At 42.2% G+C, this 22205-nt stretch overlaps 1 protein-coding gene across 15 annotated transcripts in view; it reads left to right on the forward strand.

The window, feature by feature from the left end:
- The window catches only part of zte38 (zebrafish testis-expressed 38), a 68511-nt gene that overhangs the window by 37796 nt on the left and 8510 nt on the right, over positions 1-22205 (forward strand). For 2 of the 15 annotated variants that reach the window (XM_073062937.1, XM_073062932.1), the window contains one exon: positions 3141-3607. The exons of the other annotated variants lie outside the window; for them this stretch is intronic. Coding sequence is in view for 1 of the 2 variants with exons in the window: in XM_073062932.1 (XP_072919033.1) it covers positions 3141-3200 (60 nt within the window). In the remaining variant the exon portion in view is untranslated. Of the gene's footprint in view, positions 1-3140; positions 3608-22205 lie in introns of those variants that run through there. 15 annotated transcript variants of the gene reach the window in all.

Consider the following 22205-nt stretch of genomic DNA (forward strand, 5'->3'; position numbering starts at 1 on the left):
ACATCCATCATCATGAAGTATTTTGAGAGGCTTGTCATGAGGCACATCAAGACCCTGCTGCCCCCCCTCACTGGACCCCCTGCAGTTTGTGTACCGTCCCAACTGCTCAACAGATGACGCCATTGCCATCACCCTCCACCTGGCCCTAACCCACCTGGACAAAAAAGACACATACATTTGAATGCTGTTCATAGACTTCAGTTCAGCATTCAACACAATCATCCCTCAGAAACTGATTGGAAAGCTGAGCCTACTGGGCCTGAACACCTCCCTCTGCAGCTGGGTACTAGACTTCCTGACTGGGAGACCTCAGTCAGTCCAGATCGGAGGCAGCATTTCTAACACCATCACACTGAGCACGGGGGCCTCCCAGGGCTGTGTGCTCAGTCCACTGTTGTTCACTCTGCTGACCCATGAATGTGCTGCAACACACAGCTCGAATCACACCATCAAGTCCGCTGATGACACGATCATGGTAGGTCACATCAGCAAGAACGACGAGTCAGCTTATAGAGAGGAGGTGCAGCGACTAACGGACTGGTGCAGAGCCAACAACCTGTCTCTGAATGTGAACAAAACAAAAGAGATGGTTGTTGACTTCAGGAGGGCATGGAGTGACCACTCCCCACTGAACATCGATGGCTCCTCGGTAGAGATCATTAAGAGCACCAAATTTCTTGGTGTTCACCTGGCGGAGAATCTCACCTGGTCCCTCAAAACCAGCTCCATAGCAAAGAAAGCCCAGCAGCGTCTCTACTTACTGCGAAGGCTGAGGAAAGTCCATCTCCCACCCTCCATCCTCATCACATTCTACAGGGGTTGTATTGAGAGCATCACTGCCTGGTTTGGAAATTGCACCATCTCAGATTGTAAGACCCTACAGCAGATAGTGAGGTTAGCTGAGAAGATCATCGGGGTCTCTCTTCCCGCCATTACAGACATTTACACTACACACTGCATCCGCAAAGCAAATAGCGTTATGAAGGACCCCACGCACCTCTCATACAAACTCTTCTCTCTCCTGCCGTCTGGGAAAAGGCAGCGAAGTATTTGAGCTCTCACGACCAGACTATGTAAAAGTTTCTTCCCCCAAACTATCAGACTCCTCAATACTCAGAGCCTGGACTGATACCTTACTGCCGTATTGTACTGTTTATTATTTATTGTAATACCTGCACTGTTTTGTGCACTTTATGCAGTCCTGGGTAGGTCTGTAGTCTAGTGTAGTTCTTTTCTGTGTTTTTTTTTAAACATAGTTCAGTCTAGTTTTTGTACTGTGTCATGTAACACCATGGTCCTGAAAAATGTTGTCTCATTTTTACTATGTACTGTACCAGCAGTTATGGTCAAAATGACAATAAAAAGTGACTTGACTTGATATACTATATGGATGCCTTTTATAGCAGGTAGGCTGGTGTCAGTGATGCATTGGCAGTTTTGGCTGCTTGTCATAGAACCTTCATGTCCATTGCAGTGCAGTGTCTGTAACACACAGTGATGCAGCATGTTGAGATGTTCTCTGCTGCACATCTGTAGAAGGATATGAGTAGAGATGTGCATAGTCTAGCTCCCTTCATCCTCTTCAAAAAGTACAGGCATTGGTGAGCTTTTCTGTTTATGTAAAATGTGTTATGCAACCACGAGAGGTTGTTTGTGTACTGCCAGGAGATTGAAACCATTCGCAGTTTCCACAATTAAAAGAGGTGCATGAGTGGTGAGAGTTCTCCTGTAGTTGATAACAATTTTCTTTGTCTTGTTGACTTTTTTTTTGCCTGGCACCAGGCCTTGAGCTCTTCACTTCCTGTTGTGCAGTTGTACAAGATGCTGGTGGGGTGGTAGTTTAATACTCCAATATTTGAAGTATAGTGTTCAGTTTTTGGTCACCCTGCTTTAGGAAATATATTATTAAATGAGTGTAGAAAAGATTTACAAGTATGTTTCCATGACTGGAAGGACCGAGTTATAGGGAGAGGTTGAACAGACTAGGATTTTTTTCTTTTGGAGTGTAGGAGACTGGGAGGCAATCTTATAGAGGTGTAGAAAAGCCTAAGGGGCATAAAGCATAGGGTCAATGAACTGTAATTTTCCCATGGTTGGAAATCAAGAATTAGAGTAGGCATGGGTTTAAGATGAAAAGGGAAAACCTTAATAGGAACTTGAGGGGCAGCTATTTTTAAACAGAGTGTGATCTACTCAAGGAAGTGGTTGAGGCAGGTATTATAACATGGTAAATGGTAAGGCATTGAGGAATGGAGAACCGAGTGATCTGGGAACAATGGTGCATAGTTCCCTGAAGGTGGAATCTCATGTGGATAGAGTGGTGAAGAAAGCTTTTAGTATGCTGGCCTTTATAAATCAGAGTGTTGAGTATAGGAGTTGGGATGTAATGTTAAAATTGTACAAGGCATTGGTGAGGCCAAATTTGGAGTATTGTATACAGTTCTGGTCATCGAATTATAGGAAAGATGTCAACAAAGTAAGGAGAGTACAGAGGAGATTTACTAGAATGTTACCTGTGTTTCAGCACCCAAGTTACAGAGAAAGGTTGAACAAGTTAGGTCTTTATTCTTTAGAGTGTTGAAGGTTGAGGGGGGACTTGGTAGACGTATTTAAAATTATGAGGGGAATAGATACAGTTGACGTGGATAGGCTTTTTCGCATTGAGAGTAGGGGAGATTCAAACAAGAGGACATGAGAGATAAGGGGCAAAAGTTTAGCGGTGACACGAGGGGGAACTTCTTTACTCAGAGAGTGGTAGCTGTGTGGAACGAGCTTCCAGTAGAAGTGGTAGAGGCAGTTTTGATATTGTCATTTTAAAAAAAATTGGTTAGGTATATGGACAGGAAAGGAGTGGAGGGTTATGGGCTGAGTGCAGGTCGGTGGGACTAGGTGAGAGTAAGCGTTCGGCACGGACTAGAAGGGCCGAGATGGCCTGTTTCTGTGCTGTAATTATTATATGGTTATAATAACTTTTGAAAGGCAGTTGGACAGGTACATGGGTAGGACTAATTTAGAAAGATGGGCCAAAAACAAGCAAATTTGACTGGCTTTGATGTACATCTTGTTTTGGTGGACTACTTGGGACAGGGGGCTCATTTGTGAGCCGATTGATTCTTTGACTCCTCTCTGTTTCTCAACAGGAAGCAAATAAATCTGCAGTGCTTCAAGAGAAGAATACAAAGAGAAGGAGAAAAAATTGAGAATTAGATAAATTTGATAATATTTGATAAATAGTCTTATGGCTATTAAGCTAATTAATTTTAAATTAGTATTTTGAATTGATTACACGTTACCATTATTTAAAACAATATGAGTAAATATTATTAATACATGTCTGAAAATGTATAAAATATACATACTTTGGATGTACCTGCAGTTAAATAGAACTTTCTGGTCATGTGTGCCTTATAACATGAAACCAGCTTTCTAAAGAAGTTTTCTTCTCTGTGATAAACACATTTATGAAAGTTTATCTAGCTTAAGCAAGATTTCAAAATGGACTCAGTCAGCTACTTTATTTCACATTTTATTTCAGTCCAGCAAGATGTGTAAGGATAAGGTTTGATTTTTTAAAAAAATATAATTTTGCGAATAAAATTTGCATTAATTTGTTTTTGCATATGTTTCTTAAGCAAACACTCTGAGGGTTTTTTTTTAAATATGGGCTGCAGTTTCTTAATATGGTATGAAACCATACACCCTTTATCATGGCTGCACCAAGTTTCGAATCAGAAAAGCGGGACTGCACTGAACTGATGCTGTGGCCTGCAATTAACAAGCTTCTGGATTGGCTGAGGCAGTGAATTGGCTTCGTGGCTGTGTACTCACTTCCATGAACTTTAGTTCTGAGTGTTGTTTGTTTGCTTTTTATGGTTTGCATGATTTGTCCTTTTTCGCACATTAGGTGTTTGACAGTCTTTTAATGGGTTCTATTGGGTTTCTTTGTTTTAGTGGCTGCTTGTAAGAAGACAAATTTCAAAGTAGTACATAGTATATCTACTTTGATGATAAATGTTCCTTGAACCCTGGCTGAAGAAGATATTGAGGCTATAGACAGCAAAAAGGAGACTTGTGAGTTATACATTTTGCGATCAAGCAAATTCTTTGAGTAGTATAAGAGATGTTGCAGTAAACCTGACAAAGAAATCAGGTGAGCAAAAGGGTGATGTGAGATGTCCTTGGCAGATACGTAAGAGAGTATCTTAAGAGATTCTATATTAAAAGTAATAGAGTAGAGAGAATAGATTCCCTTAAGAATCAGCATGGTCATCTATGAGCCACAGGACATAGCTGAGGCCTTAATTTAATACTTCTCATCTGTATTTACTGTCCAGAAGGTATTGAATTGGAGAAAGTTCAAGGAAGAGCACAATGATGTCCTGAAACACATCAACCTAGTGAAAGTGGAGGTGCTGGTGGTGTTGAGGCATTAAAGGTGGATAAATCCCTAAGTGTATCCAATTAATTTGTGGGAAGCAAAGGAAGAAATTGCAGGGGCACCTGGCAGAAATTTTTGTATCCTCTTAGTGAGGTACAATACAGCTAGGTAAATAAAGGAGAGATGCAGATCAGGTGATGTGTTGCAGCTGCATGATGTGGAAGTTGATAAATCCCACTGTGGTTCCCAGTGACTACATCTACAGCAAGTGTTGGTTGCTTAAGGAATTCAGGATTAAGCTGGAATCTGAGCTTCAGACACTGTGACACATCAGGGAGGGGTAGAGTTACCTAGATGTAGCCATTATAGATTAACTGCTTTAAATTTGTTCTAAGGCCAGGGACGAGGGTGTGACTGAGAGTGAAGCAGGTTGGGGAATCTAAAAGGTATTGCTGAATGAGGGTCAGTCCAACTGGTTTAAGATTCTTGCTCCCTATGTGGCTGTAGGAAGGATGACCAACCTAACCGTGGCAATGTTGTTCAGGGAGCCATTCCAGAGAGAAAAGAGAAAATTGTAGTTGTAATCGGGGTCAGTATAGTCTGAGGAATAGACACATTGCCTGTTGCAAGGATGGAGAGTCCAGAAGGCTGTGTTGCTTGTCACATGCCTAGGTTCAGGAATCTAATCCAACCTGCAGAGGAATTTGGAGGGGGAGGAAAAAGATCCAGTTGTTGTGATCCATGTGGGTCCTGTAACATAAGTAGAACAAGGAAAAAGGCTCTGCTGAAGGAATTTGAACAACTAGGGACTAAATTAAAATGCAGTACATAAAAGTTAATAATCTCTGGACTGTTAGCTGAGCCATGTGCAAATTGGCTCAAGGTTAATTCAATCAGGGAGCTAAATGCGTGGCTCTTGCATGTTGCAATTGCACCTGCCTCGACTATTTCCTCTGTCAGCTCATTGCAGGTACTCACTACCCTCTGTGTAAAGAAGAGTTACATTTCAGATCTCTTAAAACTTTCCCCTTTTATCCAGTATCTGTGCCCTCTGGTTTTGGACTCCGACCCTGAGAAAAAGATTCTGACTGTACATCTTATCCATAACCCTCATGAATTTATACGTGTCTTTGAGGTTACCCCTTGTTCTCCTACACTCCAAGGAATAAAGATTCAATGTAGCCCATCTTTCCTTATAACTCAAGCTTTCTAGTCCAGATAGCAACCTTATAAATCTCTTCTGTATCTACTCTAGCTTGTCAATATATTTCCTATAATATGGTGACCAAAATTGCACACAATACTCCATGTGTGGCCTCACCAGCAACTTGTATAACTGCAACATAATGTACCTAGTCCTAAACTTGATGCCCTGACTGATGAAGGCCAACATGATAGATACCTTTTTCATCACCCTTTCTATGGGTGCTGGCACTTTCAATGAACTGAGCACTTAAATAGTGTGAAATTATTGGAAGGCTTAAAAGTTAAATCAGCAATTCAGAGATCTGGATGTGCCAAGTATAGTCAGAACAGTTACACCCAGACTAGATTGGAACCAAGGTCTTGGTGAAAATTATAAACAGTGCCAAACTGTCTTCAAAATACTAAAAGGTAGAAAATTCTGGAAGCATACAGGTCAGGTAATACCTGTGGGAATAGAAACAGTATTCATATTTCAAGTCTGAACTCCTTCAGTTGATGAGGTCAACATAAAATTACAGGATACAAAATACTGATGGTTATCATCCAGGGAAGTACAACAGAAAGTTAGAAAGAAATGCAAAAAGTGAATGTCAAACGAACCTTGCAAGGGCCTGATAGCACTTTGTACCGCTTATGACACAGTAGTAAATATGAGACACATTGTTTATGTATCACATTTATGAAAATATTTCCACATGTTACCTTCAAAACAAATAGGGCAGCTGTGTCTTATATTTCTTACTAATTTATCAACAGTAAATGTTTATCCATAATGGTACTTCATTTAATGCTTTAAGTATGTTCCCAGTAAGGACAGTACAAATGGAGTTACAAATCATTATAGCCTGTTGCTGCATTACTCACAAGATTGTTGCATTGGGAACCTCGGTGCCAGAATCCTTGCCCTCTGTTGAAATAACAATATAACACACCCATAGTGCAGGCTGCCTATGAGGTCTGATACTGGATGAACCATAGATGTAGTCTGCAGGCTTGCCAATATGGTAAGTGTAGACCATTGTACAAAACTGGCAACACCTACTTCATGTACTGCCTGGATCCTAATCTCTTTTGGAAGTCATGGAAGCTGTTTTTTTCCACCAATTTGCTTGGCTGTACAAAAAGTCAGTGATTTCTCTATGGTAGAAGCTCAATGGCAGCAAGATGGATGGTAAGTTTTTCAAATTATTTTGGCTTGTTTAAAGTTTTTAGTTATATTGTATGAGCTTTTCTTAATTTGAAATTGAATAGGAGAGGTTTAGATGGCTATGGGCTACACAAAGGCTGATGGGACTAGTTCCTTGGGCAACATGGTTACCATGGACAAGTTGGGCTGACAAGTCTTGACTCTATGCTGTATGACTCTGACTCTACAAGATTGTTTATTTTAGTTACCACAACTTTTAACAATTTTAAATATCTTAGACTACTTCAGTTTTTAAAGGCATCAAATATGTAACAGTGCACTGCCAAAAGGTTCAATTGCCCCTCATGCCTTTGGAGTCTACGATGTTTACCCAACAAAGATCAAACCTTTGCATTTATTTCTGGTATGACTAATCTGTCCTAGTTAATGGATCTCAGCAAAGGCAGGCTAAGGGAGAAAAGTATCTTCTGGGTTTTTCCTGACAGAAAATACAGTACACCTCTCATTTTAAAGAATAAGTGCCCTTATAGCTGAAACACGCTGATTAGTTCAGGCATACACATGAAGAATGTACAATTGGAAGAGGTGTGCCAAGTGCTAGCAACCATGGTAATGTAACTTGTGATACAGCCTGCATTTTTACCTTAAACATCGAACAATAAACATTGTTTAACAACATGGAATCAGGTTCCTGGAGACACTGCACTCTATAGTTACTGCTTTCTGTACTGCCAAACAGGATTGCATCATAGAATTTGATTAGCATTCATAAGTCACAAAAGACATTTGATGTTTCACCAGAATACTACACATGAATCCAATTAAATTATTTTACCGTTTTGGTTATATTGTCTGCTGAACTCTTCCTTCATTTGTTTTGTCTCTTCTTACATGAAAATACAAACGTACATTTGTTTTACCCAGTTGGTACCTTCTCCCACACCCGAACCTAAGACACAGCTCACAATTAAATGCATTTATTTTAATGCTAGGAGCATTGTAAGAAAGGTGGATGAGCTTAGAGCATGGATTGATACCTGGAAATATGATGTTGTAGCTATTAGTGAAACATGGTTGCAGGAGGGGTGTGATTGGCAACTAAATATTCCTGGATTTTGTTGCTTCAGGTGTGATAGAATGGGAGGGACAAGAGGGGGAGGTGTTGCGTTGCTTGTCAGAGAAAATATTACAGCGGTGCTCTGGCAGGATAGATTAGAGGGCTTGTCTAGGGAGACTATTTGGGTGGAATTGAGGAATGGGAAAGGTGTGTTGGGGTTAATTAGTATTGGGGTTAATTCGTGTCAGGGTTATTTAGTGTTGGGGTTAATTCGGGACTGCCATTACAGGTCAGGAGTGGCTCACGTAACACACATAATAGGCTGGAATGCGAGGGAGGGGGAGCGAAACTGGGGACCCCGCTACATCGAAACTACTAGTGTCACGCGATTCAGTAAACAAAAGAAACAGGTAACTCGTGAGCATATGGCTGCGGGCCAATAAGATGGACACAAGTGCCCGATATTACCTAATATGTAGCGGGGTTGTGCTGGGGGGAAAAGGGGTATAAATAAGAGCAGATTGTAAGGGGAAAACAGAACGCCTTCTCCAGCGACTCCGTGGATTCGCTGTGCCAGTTACGAATTCTGCAATAAAGCCACGTTTTGTAATATTCCGGTGTAAGTTGTCTCTCTTCCTAAACGAACACAGGGCAGAATTTCAAGCCCAACATTTGGTGACCCCGACGGGCGACGGGCCGGACTGGTGCCTGCCCTCCGAACCTCCCCACTCAGTCATTCCAGCATGCCGCCCTCACGATTCTAGGTGGCAAGAGAGACCCTGAGCTGCGGCGACAGACCGAGCCTCCTGAGGAGGACTCGGTAGTAATCACAGGGTCTGGACTGCGAGCCACACTGGTAAAAGGCAGCCCGTCCATAGGTCAGGCTAACGAACCCGACCCCTTGGAGGACGGGGATAGCACGCCGGGGGATGGTGTCTCCTGGCGGGGTCTACAGGGTCCCCTATTGGCCACACAGGGAGGGGGGGGGGGTAAAGTATGTCCCCTGGGCCCGTACTGATCTGGACACGTTAATAAAAAAGCTGCCGCCACTAGCATTTGGTGACCGAGATCCCACAACCAGCCTCAGCCCAGCTGGCCGAGGTCTACGGCCTCCTGCGCGCCTTAGAGCTTAGTGAGGGTTTGCGAGTCAATATTTACACCGACTCTAACTACGCGTGGGGGGCTGTGCATGTAGAGGGAGCAGCTTGGATCCGGCGGGGTTTCAGGACTGCGGCTGGTACCCCGGTGAAGCATGAAGGACCTCTCCGCAGGTTACTAAGGGCAGTCCGCCTACCGACTCAGGTCGCAGTGTTAAAGGTGGCAGGCCACAGCTCCTCCAACACCCCCGAGGCTAGAGGTAATGATGCAGCTGACAGGGCGGCGAAAGCCGCAATTCAAATGCCCACCCTGAGGTCAGGGAGGGACACCTCAGACTGTGAGCCTCCTGGCTCGCCCCGCCCGGAGCCGGTCCAGCCGGAATCCCGAGGTTTACAGGTCGCTCCGTTGCTCCAAGCGGATGCTCTGCTCCACCTTGCTGAGTTACAGGGGGCAGCATCGGCAGCAGAGCGTCAGGGGTGGGTTAACAAGGGAGCTGCTCGACAACACTTCACTATGGGAGATACGGACCACCATATATGGCGGTCCGAGGGAGGGGAGATAGTAGCACCCAGGGCATTACTACCGTCACTATTTAAGGAGATCCATGGGCCCACCCACATAGGGATAGCCAAGGTAATAAAACTTATAAAGAATCACTGGTGGGCTCCAAAATTGAAGGAGCACATGGAAAATTTGAGAGCTGAATGTAAAATCTGTAATGAACACAATGCCCGGAAACCACTGCCTCATCCGATGCTCAAATTCCCCAACCCCACGGGACCATGGCAGGAAATTTGTATGGATTTCACGGACATGGGAGCAAGATTAAGGACCCCCAAGAACGACCGATACCTGTTAGTTGTAGTGGACCGATTCTCGAGATGGGTAGAAGCTTTCCCCACGAGGGCGGAGGATGGTGAGACGGTGGTCAACATCCTTACCCAGGAACTGATTCCCCGATACGGTGTCCCCACTAAAGTCTGTACAGACAATGGCACCCACTTTAAAAACGAACACTTGGCCAGAGTAGAGGGTGTTCTAGGGATAACCCATCGGTTCGGCAGTGTCTACCACCCAGAAAGCCAGGGCCTAGTGGAAAGAGCAAATCGAACCATAAAAGACAAAATTGCAAAGGTAATGGCAGGCACCCAGCTCACTTGGGTGGAGTCTCTCCCCCTGGCTCTGATGTCCATGCGGCAAGAAAAGAATGGGGAAACCTTTCTAACACCACACGAGATACTGACAGGGCGCTCCATGCCCGGACCGCGCACATCACCACGGTGGGAGGAAAACTGGGAGACAATGAATCAGGACATGACCCAATACATGAGAGTCCTGGGCCAGATGGTGAGGCTCATAGCTAAGCAAGTCAGGAATGCCCACCCTGAGGACGCACCCCCCGAGCTGCCGCTAAAAATAGGAGATGAGGTCTACCTGCGGCAGCCAGGGCGCTCCTCCTGGAGCGAGCAGCGATGGCATGGCCCGTACCCTGTTACAGAAATTTCAAACAATACACTCAAGGTAGGAAGGGAGGGGGACAATAACTGGCACCATTTCTCGCACTGCTCTAGGACAAAGAAAGGAAGACCGATTGATCCCGATTCCGACATAGAGGAGGAGGAAGCCGAGGAAGATGACGCCATGGAAAACCCTGATATGGGTAGGAGTAATGCTCCTAGGTAAGGCGCCGATGGCCGAAGCGGGAAGGGGAGGAGATGCGTGCGGAGCGAACATCATCCTTAATGCGGACCCTCATACAGGTAGGACATTCCAGTTCGACCTGTGCGATGTGATCAACTGTTGGGGCGACAAGAAAGCCTGGACTGGGTATAATGTCTACATGTGTCCATTCACCTTGGGATACCCGAACCCATGGGTAAAGGAGTGTAGCGCATGGATAAATGTATGGTGGTGGACAGGCCCAGACCAGTCCTGGCTGGATAATAGGCCAAACAATCGAGGGTCCTCCAAACCCTACTATGAGTTTAAGAGGAAGGTGAGCCTTTACAGGGGCTCTGTTTGGGGAAGAAAGCAGGGAGTGAACCCGTTAATCCTGACACTCAAGGAAGAAATACACAACCCTTTTAGTATGAAGGGATGGTCGTCACAGACCTGCTCCACTCGTCGCGGGTCAGAGGTCAGGGAGCATGGGGCGGGGGGGCGTGCTCTATCTGATCATAAGGGCGGACGTGACAGGCCGAGACCCATGGGGAATTATCCGGATCAATCTGGGAACCCACACAGACCCAGGATTGGGTCCCACAGCCAGCCCTGTTCTGGTAAAGAGTTCGGACACGAATAAGATAACTCCCCGGGAGTATATTGCAATTGAGACAGGGTACGTGGAAGCAAACGCCTGGGTTGACCGAGTGGTCCAATACACCACCCAGGCAGCGATAGGGGACTGCTGGGTATGTGCTACGGGGAAACCCACACTCCTCATGAGTCCCAGCCCCTTCGAGGAAGGAAATGACACCTTCCGTTGCGCCCTCGAACTCATGTCACTAACCAACCCCTCTGCCGGGTGTAAGTCCTGGGAAACCTATTTCCCCATGGCCCCGGCCAATGTGACCCCACCAGCCTTTAGGGTGGACCCGATCAGGAACATCACTTGCGTTACTAACCTGTCCCCGTCGGATCAGCCCTACAGAGTGGGCAACCTACCTGACAGTGCGTGTTCTACCTGGATCAGTCTTACTGGCACCGAAAACGCCACCATGCTGACTGTCAGCAGAGCGGACCTCTGGTGGTACTGTGGGAAACGGGTCCTATATAATTGGCTACCTGTAAACTGGGAGGGGACCTGCACCCTGATCACTCTAAATGTACCTCTTTTCATTGCGGCAAAGAATCCAGGGGACTACACCCTCAACCCAATCCCTGATGAAATCGGGAGGTGGTATAGGAACAAGAGGGCGCTCACTGAAAGGGGGGAAAGGAACCCCGATGGGATATGGATCGATGCTATCGGTTAGGCTAGAAACATCCCGGACGAATATAAACTGGCAGACGAGGTAGCTGCAGGCTTTGAGAGCTTTCCACTTTTTTCAGCCATATTCCCAATCACCACCAATAAAAATGTCAACCGGATCAACCTGATCCACTATAACGTTCAGAGGCTGGCTAATCTAACCAGGGACATCGCGGAAGCTGTCCACGAGCAGCTATCACAGACGTCCCTAATGACCCTGCAGAACAGAATTGCCATAGATATGATCTTAGCAGAGAAGGGCGGAGTGTGCGCCCTGTTTGGTGACATGTGCTGTATGACCATAGCGAACAATACAGGCCCGGACGGATCACTAACCAAGGGCTTGACTAAATTGCGATCCCTGGCCAATGAGCTAAAGCAACAATCAGGAGTCAATAACCCAGTGCTGAATTGGTTGAAACGTACGTTTGGGGAATGGGGGGTCCTACTTGGACAGTTGGCACTGGGACTGTCTATTTCAATTGCTATCTTTATCACGTGTGGTTGTTGTTGCATACCCTGTATTAGGACCCTAGTCATCCGGACTATAGATCGAGCCTTGACTGGAAAGAATGGACCTCCACCGGCGTACCAGGCACCCTTGTTCCCGGTGGAAGGGGAGGACACGGCCCTCCCGGAAAGCAGACGCGCTATGGGAGGACACGGACTGAAATGGACCATGGCAAGGGGGGGATTGTGAATTTGTTCTTGAATAAGCTTTCTGAAATGTTGCATGCTTCTTGTAAAAATTGCGGATGTTTAGGGAACCCCTACCCATATTTTGTGACCCTAGGTCGGACAAATCAGGATAAGCAAATAGGGAGGACACGCCAAAGAGTGCCGGGGGACGCTCACCTCTCTGCCTGATCCCGGCAGCCGCGGAAAAGATTGTAAGGGATGTGGGGATGTGGCCTCTGGGAGGCCAAGGGAGGGAGTGTTGGGGTTAATTAGTATTGGGGTTAATTCGTGTCAGGGTTATTTAGTGTTGGGGTTAATTCGGGACTGCCATTACAGGTCAGGAGTGGCTCACGTAACACACATAATAGGCTGGAATGCGAGGGAGGGGGAGCGAAACTGGGGACCCCGCTACATCGAAACTACTAGTGTCACGCGATTCAGTAAACAAAAGAAACAGGTAACTCGTGAGCATATGGCTGCGGGCCAATAAGATGGACACAAGTGCCCGATATTACCTAATATGTAGCGGGGTTGTGCTGGGGGGAAAAGGGGTATAAATAAGAGCAGATTGTAAGGGGAAAACAGAACGCCTTCTCCAGCGACTCCGTGGATTCGCTGTGCCAGTTACGAATTCTGCAATAAAGCCACGTTTTGTAATATTCCGGTGTAAGTTGTCTCTCTTCCTAAACGAACACAGGGCAGAATTTCAAGCCCAACACTAGGGAGACTATTTGGGTGGAATTGAGGAATGGGAAAGGTGTAGTAACACTTATAAGGGTGTATTATAGACCACCTAATGGGGAGTGAGAATTGGAGGAGCAAATTTGCAAGGAAATAGCAGATATTTGTAGTAAGCACAGAGTTCTGATTGTGGGAGATTTTAATTTTCCACACATAGACTGGGAAGCCCATACTGTAAAAGGGGTGGATGGTTTAGAGTTTGTAAAATGTGTGCAGGATAGTTATTTGCGGCAATACATAGAGGTACCAACTAGAGAAGGGGCAGTGTTGGATCTTCTGTTAGGGAATGAAATAGGTCAGGTGACGGGGGTATGTGTTGGGGAGCACTTCAGGTCCAGTGATCACAATGCCATTAGTTTCAATATAATTATGGAGAAGGATAGGACTGGACCCAGGGTTGATATTTTTGATTGGAGTAAGGCTAACTTTGAGGAGATGAGAAAGGATTTAGAAGGAGTGGATTGGGACAACTTGTTTTATGGGAAGGATGTAATAGAAAAATGGCAGTCATTTAAAGGTGAAATTTTGAGGGTACAGAATCTTTATGTTCCTGTTAGGTTGAAAGGAAAGGTTAAAAGTTTGAGAGAGCCATGGTTTTCAAGGGATATTGGAAACTTGGTTAGGAAAAAGAGAGATATCTACAATAAATATAGGCAGCATGGAGTAAATGAGGTGGCTCGAGGAATATAAAGAATGTAAGAAGAATCTTAAGAAAGAAATTAGGAAAGCTAAAAGAAGATACGAGGTTGCTTTGGCAAGTAAGGTGAAAATAAATCCGAAGGGTTTCTACAGTTATATTATCAGAAAAAGGATAGTGGGGGATAAAATTGGTCCCTTAGAGAATCGGAGTGGACAGCTATGTGTGGAGCTGAAAGAGATGGGGAAGATTTTGAACAATTTCTTTTCTTCGGTATTCACTAAGGAGAAGGATATTGAATTGTGTAAGGTAAGGGAAACAAGTAGGGAAGTTATGGGAAATATGACGATTAAAGAGGAGGAAGTACTGGCGCTTTTAAGGAATATAAAAGTGGATAAATCTCCAGGTCCTGACAGGATATTCCCTAGGACCTTGAGGGAGGTTAGTGTAGAAATAGCAGGGGCTCTGACAGAAATATTTCAAATGTCATTAGAAACAGGGATGGTGCCGGAGGATTGGCGTATTCCTCATGTGGTTCCATTGTTTAAAAAGGGTTCTAAGAGTAAACCTAGCAATTATAGGCCTATCAGTTTGACGTCAGTGGTGGGTAAATTAATGGAAAGTATTCTTAGAGATGGTATACATAATTATCTGGATAGACAGGGTCTGATTAGGAACAGTCAACATGGATTTGTGCGTGGAAGGTCATGTTTGACAAATCTTACTGAATTTTTTGAAGAAGTTACGAAGAAAGTTGACAAGGGTAAAGCAGTGGATGTCTATATGGACTTCAGTAAGGCCTTTGACAAGGTTCCGCACAGAAGGTTAGTTAGGAAGGTTCAATCGTTAGGTATTAATATTGAAGTAGTAAAATGGATTCAACAGTGGCTGGATGGGAGATGCCAGAGAGTAGTGGTGGATAACTGTTTGTCAGGTTGGAGGCCAGTGACTAGTGGGTGTGCCTCAGGGATCTGTACTGGGTCCAATGTTGTTTGTCATATACATTAATGATCTGAACGATGGGGTGGTAAATTGGATTAGTAAGTATGCAGATGATACTAAGGTAGGTGGCGTTGTGGATAATGAAGTAGATTTTCAAAGTTTGCAGAGAGATTTAGGCCTATTAGAAGAATGGGCTGAATGATGGCAGATGGAGTTTAGTGCTGTGTGAGGTGCTACATTTTGGTAGGTATAATCCAAATAGGACATACATGGTAAATGGTAGGGCATTGAAGAATGCAGTAGAACAGAGTGATCTAGGAATAATGGTGCATAGCTCCCTGAAGGTGGAATCTCATGTGGATAGGGTGGTGAAGAAAGCTTTTGGTATGCTGGCCTTTATAAATCAGAGCATTGAGTATAGGAGTTGGGATGTAAAGTTAAAATTGTACAAGGCATTGGTAAGGCCGAATTTGGAGTATTGTGTACAGTTCTGGTCACTGAATTATAGGAAAGATGTCAACAAAATAGAGAGAGTACAGAGAAGATTTACTAGAATGTTACCTGGGTTTCAGCACCTAAGTTACAGGGAAAGATTGAACAAGTTAGGTCTTTATTCTTTGGAGCGTAGAAGGTTGTGGTATGTAGAAGTATGTCACCATAGACAACTTGATAGAGGTATTTAGAATTATGAGGGGGTTAGATAGAGTTGACGTGGATAGGCTTTTTCCATTGAGAGTAGGGGAGATTCAAACAAGAGGACATGAGTTGAGAGTTAGGGGGCAAAAGTTTAAGGGTAACTTTAGGGGAGATTTCTTTACTCAGAGAGTGGTAGCTGTGTGGAATGAGCTTCCAGTAGAAGCGGTAGAGGCAGGTTCAGTATTGTCATTTAAAGTAAAATTGGATAGGTATATGGACAGGAAAGGAATGGAGGGTTATGGGCTGAGTGCAGGTTGGTGGGACTAGATGAGAGTAAGCGTTCGGCACGGACTAGAAGGGCTGAGATGGCCTGTTTCCGTGCTGTAATTGTTATATGGTTATAATTATTCACAAGGTGTTCTAACTCATTGTGTGCTCGTTCTATAGAAAGCCAAGACTGACATACACAAGGAGGAGGTAACTTTATTTCCATGTAAGGCGACAGAAAATTATGACTGAAAGAAAGCGCAGAAGTAGTTCCTTATAGAATGCTATTTCATTTTAAAAGCTATAAATTCTGATTTCAAAGTCGAGATAGTTCAGTGTACTCTTATTTCAATCTAAATTTAGATTAAAATGCATGTGAAGTCTTAGTCCATGGATGTCTTCCAAATTTGAAATGGGTGGTTTGGAATTTATCCAGAGTAACTCCTTGGCTATATAAAAATTGATGTATTTAAACCAAACTGAATTATCATAAAATCCTCATTATTTCACATTTCTCCATCTTTTAAAAGATTATATAAAAGTACTTAAAAATTCTATACTTCTCATAAAATATTTCATAAAGTGTCCCACTCAAATCTGATTTGTGTTTTTGTAACAGTATGTTTCAAAATATATTTATAATTTATTTGACATTGGTGTGTGTAAATTTCTCACTTTACTTTGCTCTCTGTGTAAGGAAAAGAACCATTAATTTCCCAGGAAGTCATTAAAATTATTTACTTTGCTGGCATATTGCTCACTCTGTCCAAATCTGCTCAGGCGACAGTGCCATCCCACCCTGGTTTCTATCAGCCTCTTTGAAAGAGCAAAATCTTGAGGTTGCCATGAATAAAACCATGGAAATTTACTCGTGTTGTTAATAAAAAAAAGGAACTATAGCAACAGTTTCTGTGTTTTATTGTGATACATGAGATGTGTTAGGATTTAAAAAATGGATATAGCTTCTTGCAATGCAAAATCTATAAAAAGGCATTTTATCAAGCCTACATTTCTTATTGCAATTTAAATTGTTCCAGATCAATCATGACAGATTGCAATGGATGAAATTGAAGAGCCTGAAATCAAATTTATTTCAAATATTACATGTAGTCTATGAGAATAGACAGAATCGAATTGTGCTAATAGAGACCAATTTTCAGCCACGCACGTGGTTGTAATGACATTATTTTTGTTCAGTTTCAGATTTTGTCCCTGCATATGATGTCACATTTACTCGTTACTTGGCTTTAATAGATGTGCAGTGTATTGAAACAGTTTGATGGAACTGCTCTAATATCTTGAAAATTCTAAAAAAAGACAGCTATTGGCATTGAATTCCATCCAAATTCCTACAGTAACCTAGAAAAAGAAAATATGCACAATGCCAAAGGTTAACAGGCATACCTGCAAAGAAAATGGTTGGTTGACAGATATAATGAAATTAACTGGAACAGATATCTGATATGACAATCATTATTCTATTAATTTATTACTATCACTGACCATTCAATTCCTTTTTTACTTGATGTTAACTTGAACAAGGATTTGAGAATAATGAAATTGTGATTGGTTTCACAAGTGAATTTCTAGCACATTGCAATTTTTGGTTCAACTCCTTTCATAAATTCAATGTTAATATTTAATATACATGAAAACTGGATAGTAACCTAAATATTGAAAAAGTTTTGCTGTAGTCTGACCAAAAATATAGATGGGGCTAGAAATGTTAACAATGGAAACTGTCTAATATTTATGTGTTGAGTAGCCATCGCTCCCACCTTGACTAATATGTTTTTATTGCACACACTTATTTAAAATTTACATGCCTTTTCCATTTTTGTGTTAAACGATGGGCTGAGGAGGAAAGCTGTGGCATACAGTTTCACAGAGTGAGAAACTTTGTAAGTACTCAAACATAACATGCACAAAATTCTGGAAGAGCTCAGCAGTTCTGGCACATCCATGAAGGGAATGAACAGTCAACATTTCAGGCCAAGACCCTTCATTAGGACTGAATTCCAAAGCATTTTGGGTCCATTGATCTGGATTTCTAGCATATATATGATTTAAGCGCGTAGGAGTGTACATTACATATATTCACCCCTGTCCTCTGGAGGTATGCCTTATTCTGATTGTCAAAATTCACTTCCATTGTGATTGGTTAGTTTAGAGACTGTAGCTGGTTTTCCCATTGGATAGCTGTCTGGAGTCCAGTTTCAAATATCCTGGGTATATAAAATAGCATGTGGAAGGGGCTTGATCTCCTCTTCCTTTGTTTAAGGCAAGGATGCATGTCACAATTGGGTAGGTACATGCTGCATGCACTTTCAACTAAGTACGTTGTACATATGTTTGTAGAATATTCAGCTTTGTAGTGTCTGTAACTTGGGAAATATCAATGTTTTGTCTAATTTTTACTGTTTGAATAGGTATAGTAATCATTTATTTACAAAGTCAGTGCATTTCCTGTCTTACTTGCTGGACCCATAAACCTGATTCAACATTATAACCCCCCCCCCCCCTTGAAGTTTTCCTGTTTTACAAAATTTAATTATAGTGGATTTAAATTGGCTATTTTTGATAATGATCAACAGTAAACACTCAAAGTGAAAACAAATTTCTACAAATTGGTCAAAATTTACTACATTTATTAAACACAAAATAATTATAGCATAATGACTGACCCCCATTAGGTCAGTATTTAGTAGATGCAACTTTGGCAGCAATTACACCCTAGAGTCTTTGTGGATAGGTCTCTTATCAGCTTTGCACATCTGGACACTGCAATTTTTCCCCATGCTTCTTTACAAAACTCTTCAAGCTCTGTCAGATTGCATGGGGATTGTGAGTGAACAGCCCTTTTCTAGTCCAGCCACAAATTCTCGATTGGATTGAGTTGGCCACTCCAGAACATTAACATTATTGTTTTTAAGCCATTCCTGTGTAGTTTTGGCTTAATGCTGGGGCCATTGTCTTGCTGGGAAACAAATATTCTCCCAAGTTCTCATTTTACCCTTTACCTTCACAAACCTTCCAAGGCCTGCTGCAGTAAAACATCCCCACTGTATGATGCAGTCACCACCCTGCTTCATAGTAGGGACAGTGTATTTTCGATGATGTGCGATGTTTGGCCAAACATAGCGTTTAGTCTTACGGCCAAAAAGCTCAATTTTTGTTTTCATCAGATGATACAGCCTTCTTCCAGCTGACTTCAGAGTCTTTCACATGCCCTCTGGCAAACACTAGCTGAAATTTCATGCAAGTTCCCCACCACTCCCGTGAACAGTGGCTTTCTCTTTGCCACGCTCTCATAAAGTGGCATCTGGTGAAGCACCCAGGCAACAGTTGTATGTGCACTCTCTCCCATCTCAGCCATTGAAGCTTGCAACTCCTCTAGAATTGTCATAAATCTCTTGGTGGCCTCTCTCACTAGTCCCCCTCATGCACAGTCACTCAGTTTCTGAGGACCGCCTGCTCTCGGTTCTATAGATGTGCCATATTCTTTCCATTTCTTGATGATTGACTTAACTGTACTCCAAGGGATATTCAGTGACCTGGTAAATCTTCTTGTATCCTAACTTGTGCCTTTCAATAACCTTTTCAGAGTTGCTTGGAGTGTTCTTTTGTCTTCGTTGTGTAGTTTTTACCAGGGTACTGATTCACAAGCAGTTGGACCTTCCAGGCACAGGTGTATTTTTAACTACAATCAATTGTAGTAAATAATAAATAAATATAAACACACATACACACATATACATACAAATATACCAAAAAAATTGTTTCCCCTCCCCCAATGAAAACCCACTTTGGTTTTGAACTGCACCCCTTTTGCTGTTGTACTTATCATACATTTCAATTAGAAGAGTAATGTAATAAAATTTGTAAGTTGCAACATCAAACTAATACTAAGATTCTAACATTGTTGTGTGCTTTTATTTTTGGAGAACTGAAATGACATCAGAACCTTTCAGTTTTTGAGAGAGAAAAAAAGATAAACTTACAATGCCCTTAAGAGTGAGTAGTAGTTGAATGACACTTGTCTATAGCCTATTTACTGCTATGATACAGCAGGCTGATATCTGTAACAGTGATTGCATGGGCAAGGACCACTTACCTATTTCTCCAGCACTTCTGGCAAAATTATAACTCTTTCTGTTCCCATGTATGTTTGTAAAATCAAACTTTATTGAAAATCAAGAGTGCAAACAAATTAGGGTTTGAAAGTTTTGAAATGTTTATATGTTAACTTTTAGCAATGGGCTCTTCATTACATTGCAGAAAAGCCATTGTTTGTACATGGTCTGAGCAAATGTTTACCCCAGCAATTTAGATATAAAGTACTGATGACAATATACCCCATCTTTTCCTTTTTGGTGTAAATTGTGGATAATAGCCACATTAAAAATAAACTCCTCAAATTAAAGTACATTTGATAAATGACTTGGTATAATATGAATTAAAAGGTTCCATTTCAGATCAAGAAACAAAGCCTCATCTTTAGTTTGAGCACTTTACCGTCTTGTAGATTCAAAACTAAGTTGAATCATTTCAAGTCATCAGTACTGCTATTATTTAGTTACAGACAGCAAGCAATGAATAACTATTTTACTACTCCTCTAGACCCATGTTTTGTTTAATTTTTCCAATTATCACAATTTTGCCTGGAACGATCCTCCCTTTCAATCCTTAATCATTGTACCCACTTTCCCCTGCTCCTTCAATTACTCTTATCAGATACAATGCAAAGCAAATGACCTGAAACATTATTTGTCTGCACAAATGATGCCTGATATCTACATTTCTACCAAGCCTGTTTTTCTGCTCAATTATCTATAGAGCAATAATGAATGTAAAAAGCTTGATATCTGTAGTGAGTCAATGACAACTCAAGTGATGTCCAAATATAGGATCAAGGATGGACTCCATATTATATGATAATGTGATAGAGAAGTGGAGGGTTGCATTATTGATAGGGGAGAATGATAAGGAAGCACACTGGAGGGCTCATTCACAGAAGCAATTCAGACTGAACTCCTAAATAAGAAAGATGCAATTACACTGACGGAAGTCTCCCGAGAGCTATCGTGAGGTGGAGGAATATAACCTGACTACATATGGAAAGGTGCAAAAACAACAGAGCTATCATAGTGAGACTTTAATTTGGCCAGTATTAACTTCCTTAATACAAGAGGTTTAGATGGGGCAGAATTTATTCTGTGCATCCAAGAGGGGATCTTGAAACAGTGTGTGGAGAGTCCACTAGAGGAGAAAACGCACTTGAATTAATTTTGGAAAATGAGCCAGACTAGGTGACAGATCCTGATAGTGGGTGGTCTTTTTGAGAACTCATTACTTTTCAAGATAGTTATGATTAAGGATAAAATTGGATCTAATACTAAATTAAGGGAGAGCAAATTACAACAGGGTAAGACAGGAATTAAGGAGCATTGATTAGGAGCAGCTGCTGTCAGACAAATCTACATGTGGCATTTTGGAGTTGTTTAAAGACCAGTTAGAGTTCAGGATTGGCATGTTCTGGTAAGGTGTAAATCTCAATCAATGAACTGAAATATTTGAAAATATGTCAATACAAGTAACAAATAATATTTTGAACACTCAAGTCTAAAATTAGTCTATGTATAATGCAGAACATTCAACAAGTGAAGCAACTCCATGTGACAAATACATACCAGGCTAGTACCGTGGAATATTTCAAAACACTTCTAAAACCTTTTTTTTTTTAAATTTGGCTTCCTTAATCCCTGTTGATGTTGAGTACTTTTACAAGTCGCTGTAATTTGGTATATTTGATTACATTTTATACTATATAATGTTTGTCTTTAATTTTTAAATTTTTCTCATATTTTTATGACGATATTGATTTACCTTTACAATCTATGTGAAGCACTTTGAGCCTGCGTCAAGGTGCTTTAAGAAAGATGCTATATAAAGTTATAATAATAATAATAATAATAAGGGAGTTAAGACAAGAGCTCATCCACTTAAGACTGAGATTTAGTGTTTTAGTGTGACCCTCAGCAGATTGTAACATTTTTAAACTCTCATTTTCAAAGGCTGGTGGCAGCAGAAACTTCTTTGAGGTAATTCTTGATAAGCGGCGGGGGGGGGGGGGGGAGAGAGGGAGAAGGAGGGGATTTATAGTGACTCCATAAGTATTCATAATGAAGTAACAATCAAGTTATTGAATGACAGAGCAGACTCAAAAGGCTGAGAGATCTGGAGCAAGGCACAAAAAGCTGGAGGAACTCAGTAGATCGGGCAGTGCCCATCAAGGGAAATGGACTGCTGATGCTGTTTTGGGTCAGTTACCATACCTAGCCATTATGCATCTGAACAGAACGTCTTCTGTCTTCTGTGGTGCATTGATAAAAATTGGTCAGGATCAATGAGGACCAAATTTCCTCAGCCTCCTGAGGAAATAGAGGT

This window comes from Hemitrygon akajei, chromosome 12, assembly GCF_048418815.1.
Source record: "Hemitrygon akajei chromosome 12, sHemAka1.3, whole genome shotgun sequence".
Taxonomy (NCBI): Eukaryota; Metazoa; Chordata; class Chondrichthyes; order Myliobatiformes; family Dasyatidae; genus Hemitrygon; species Hemitrygon akajei.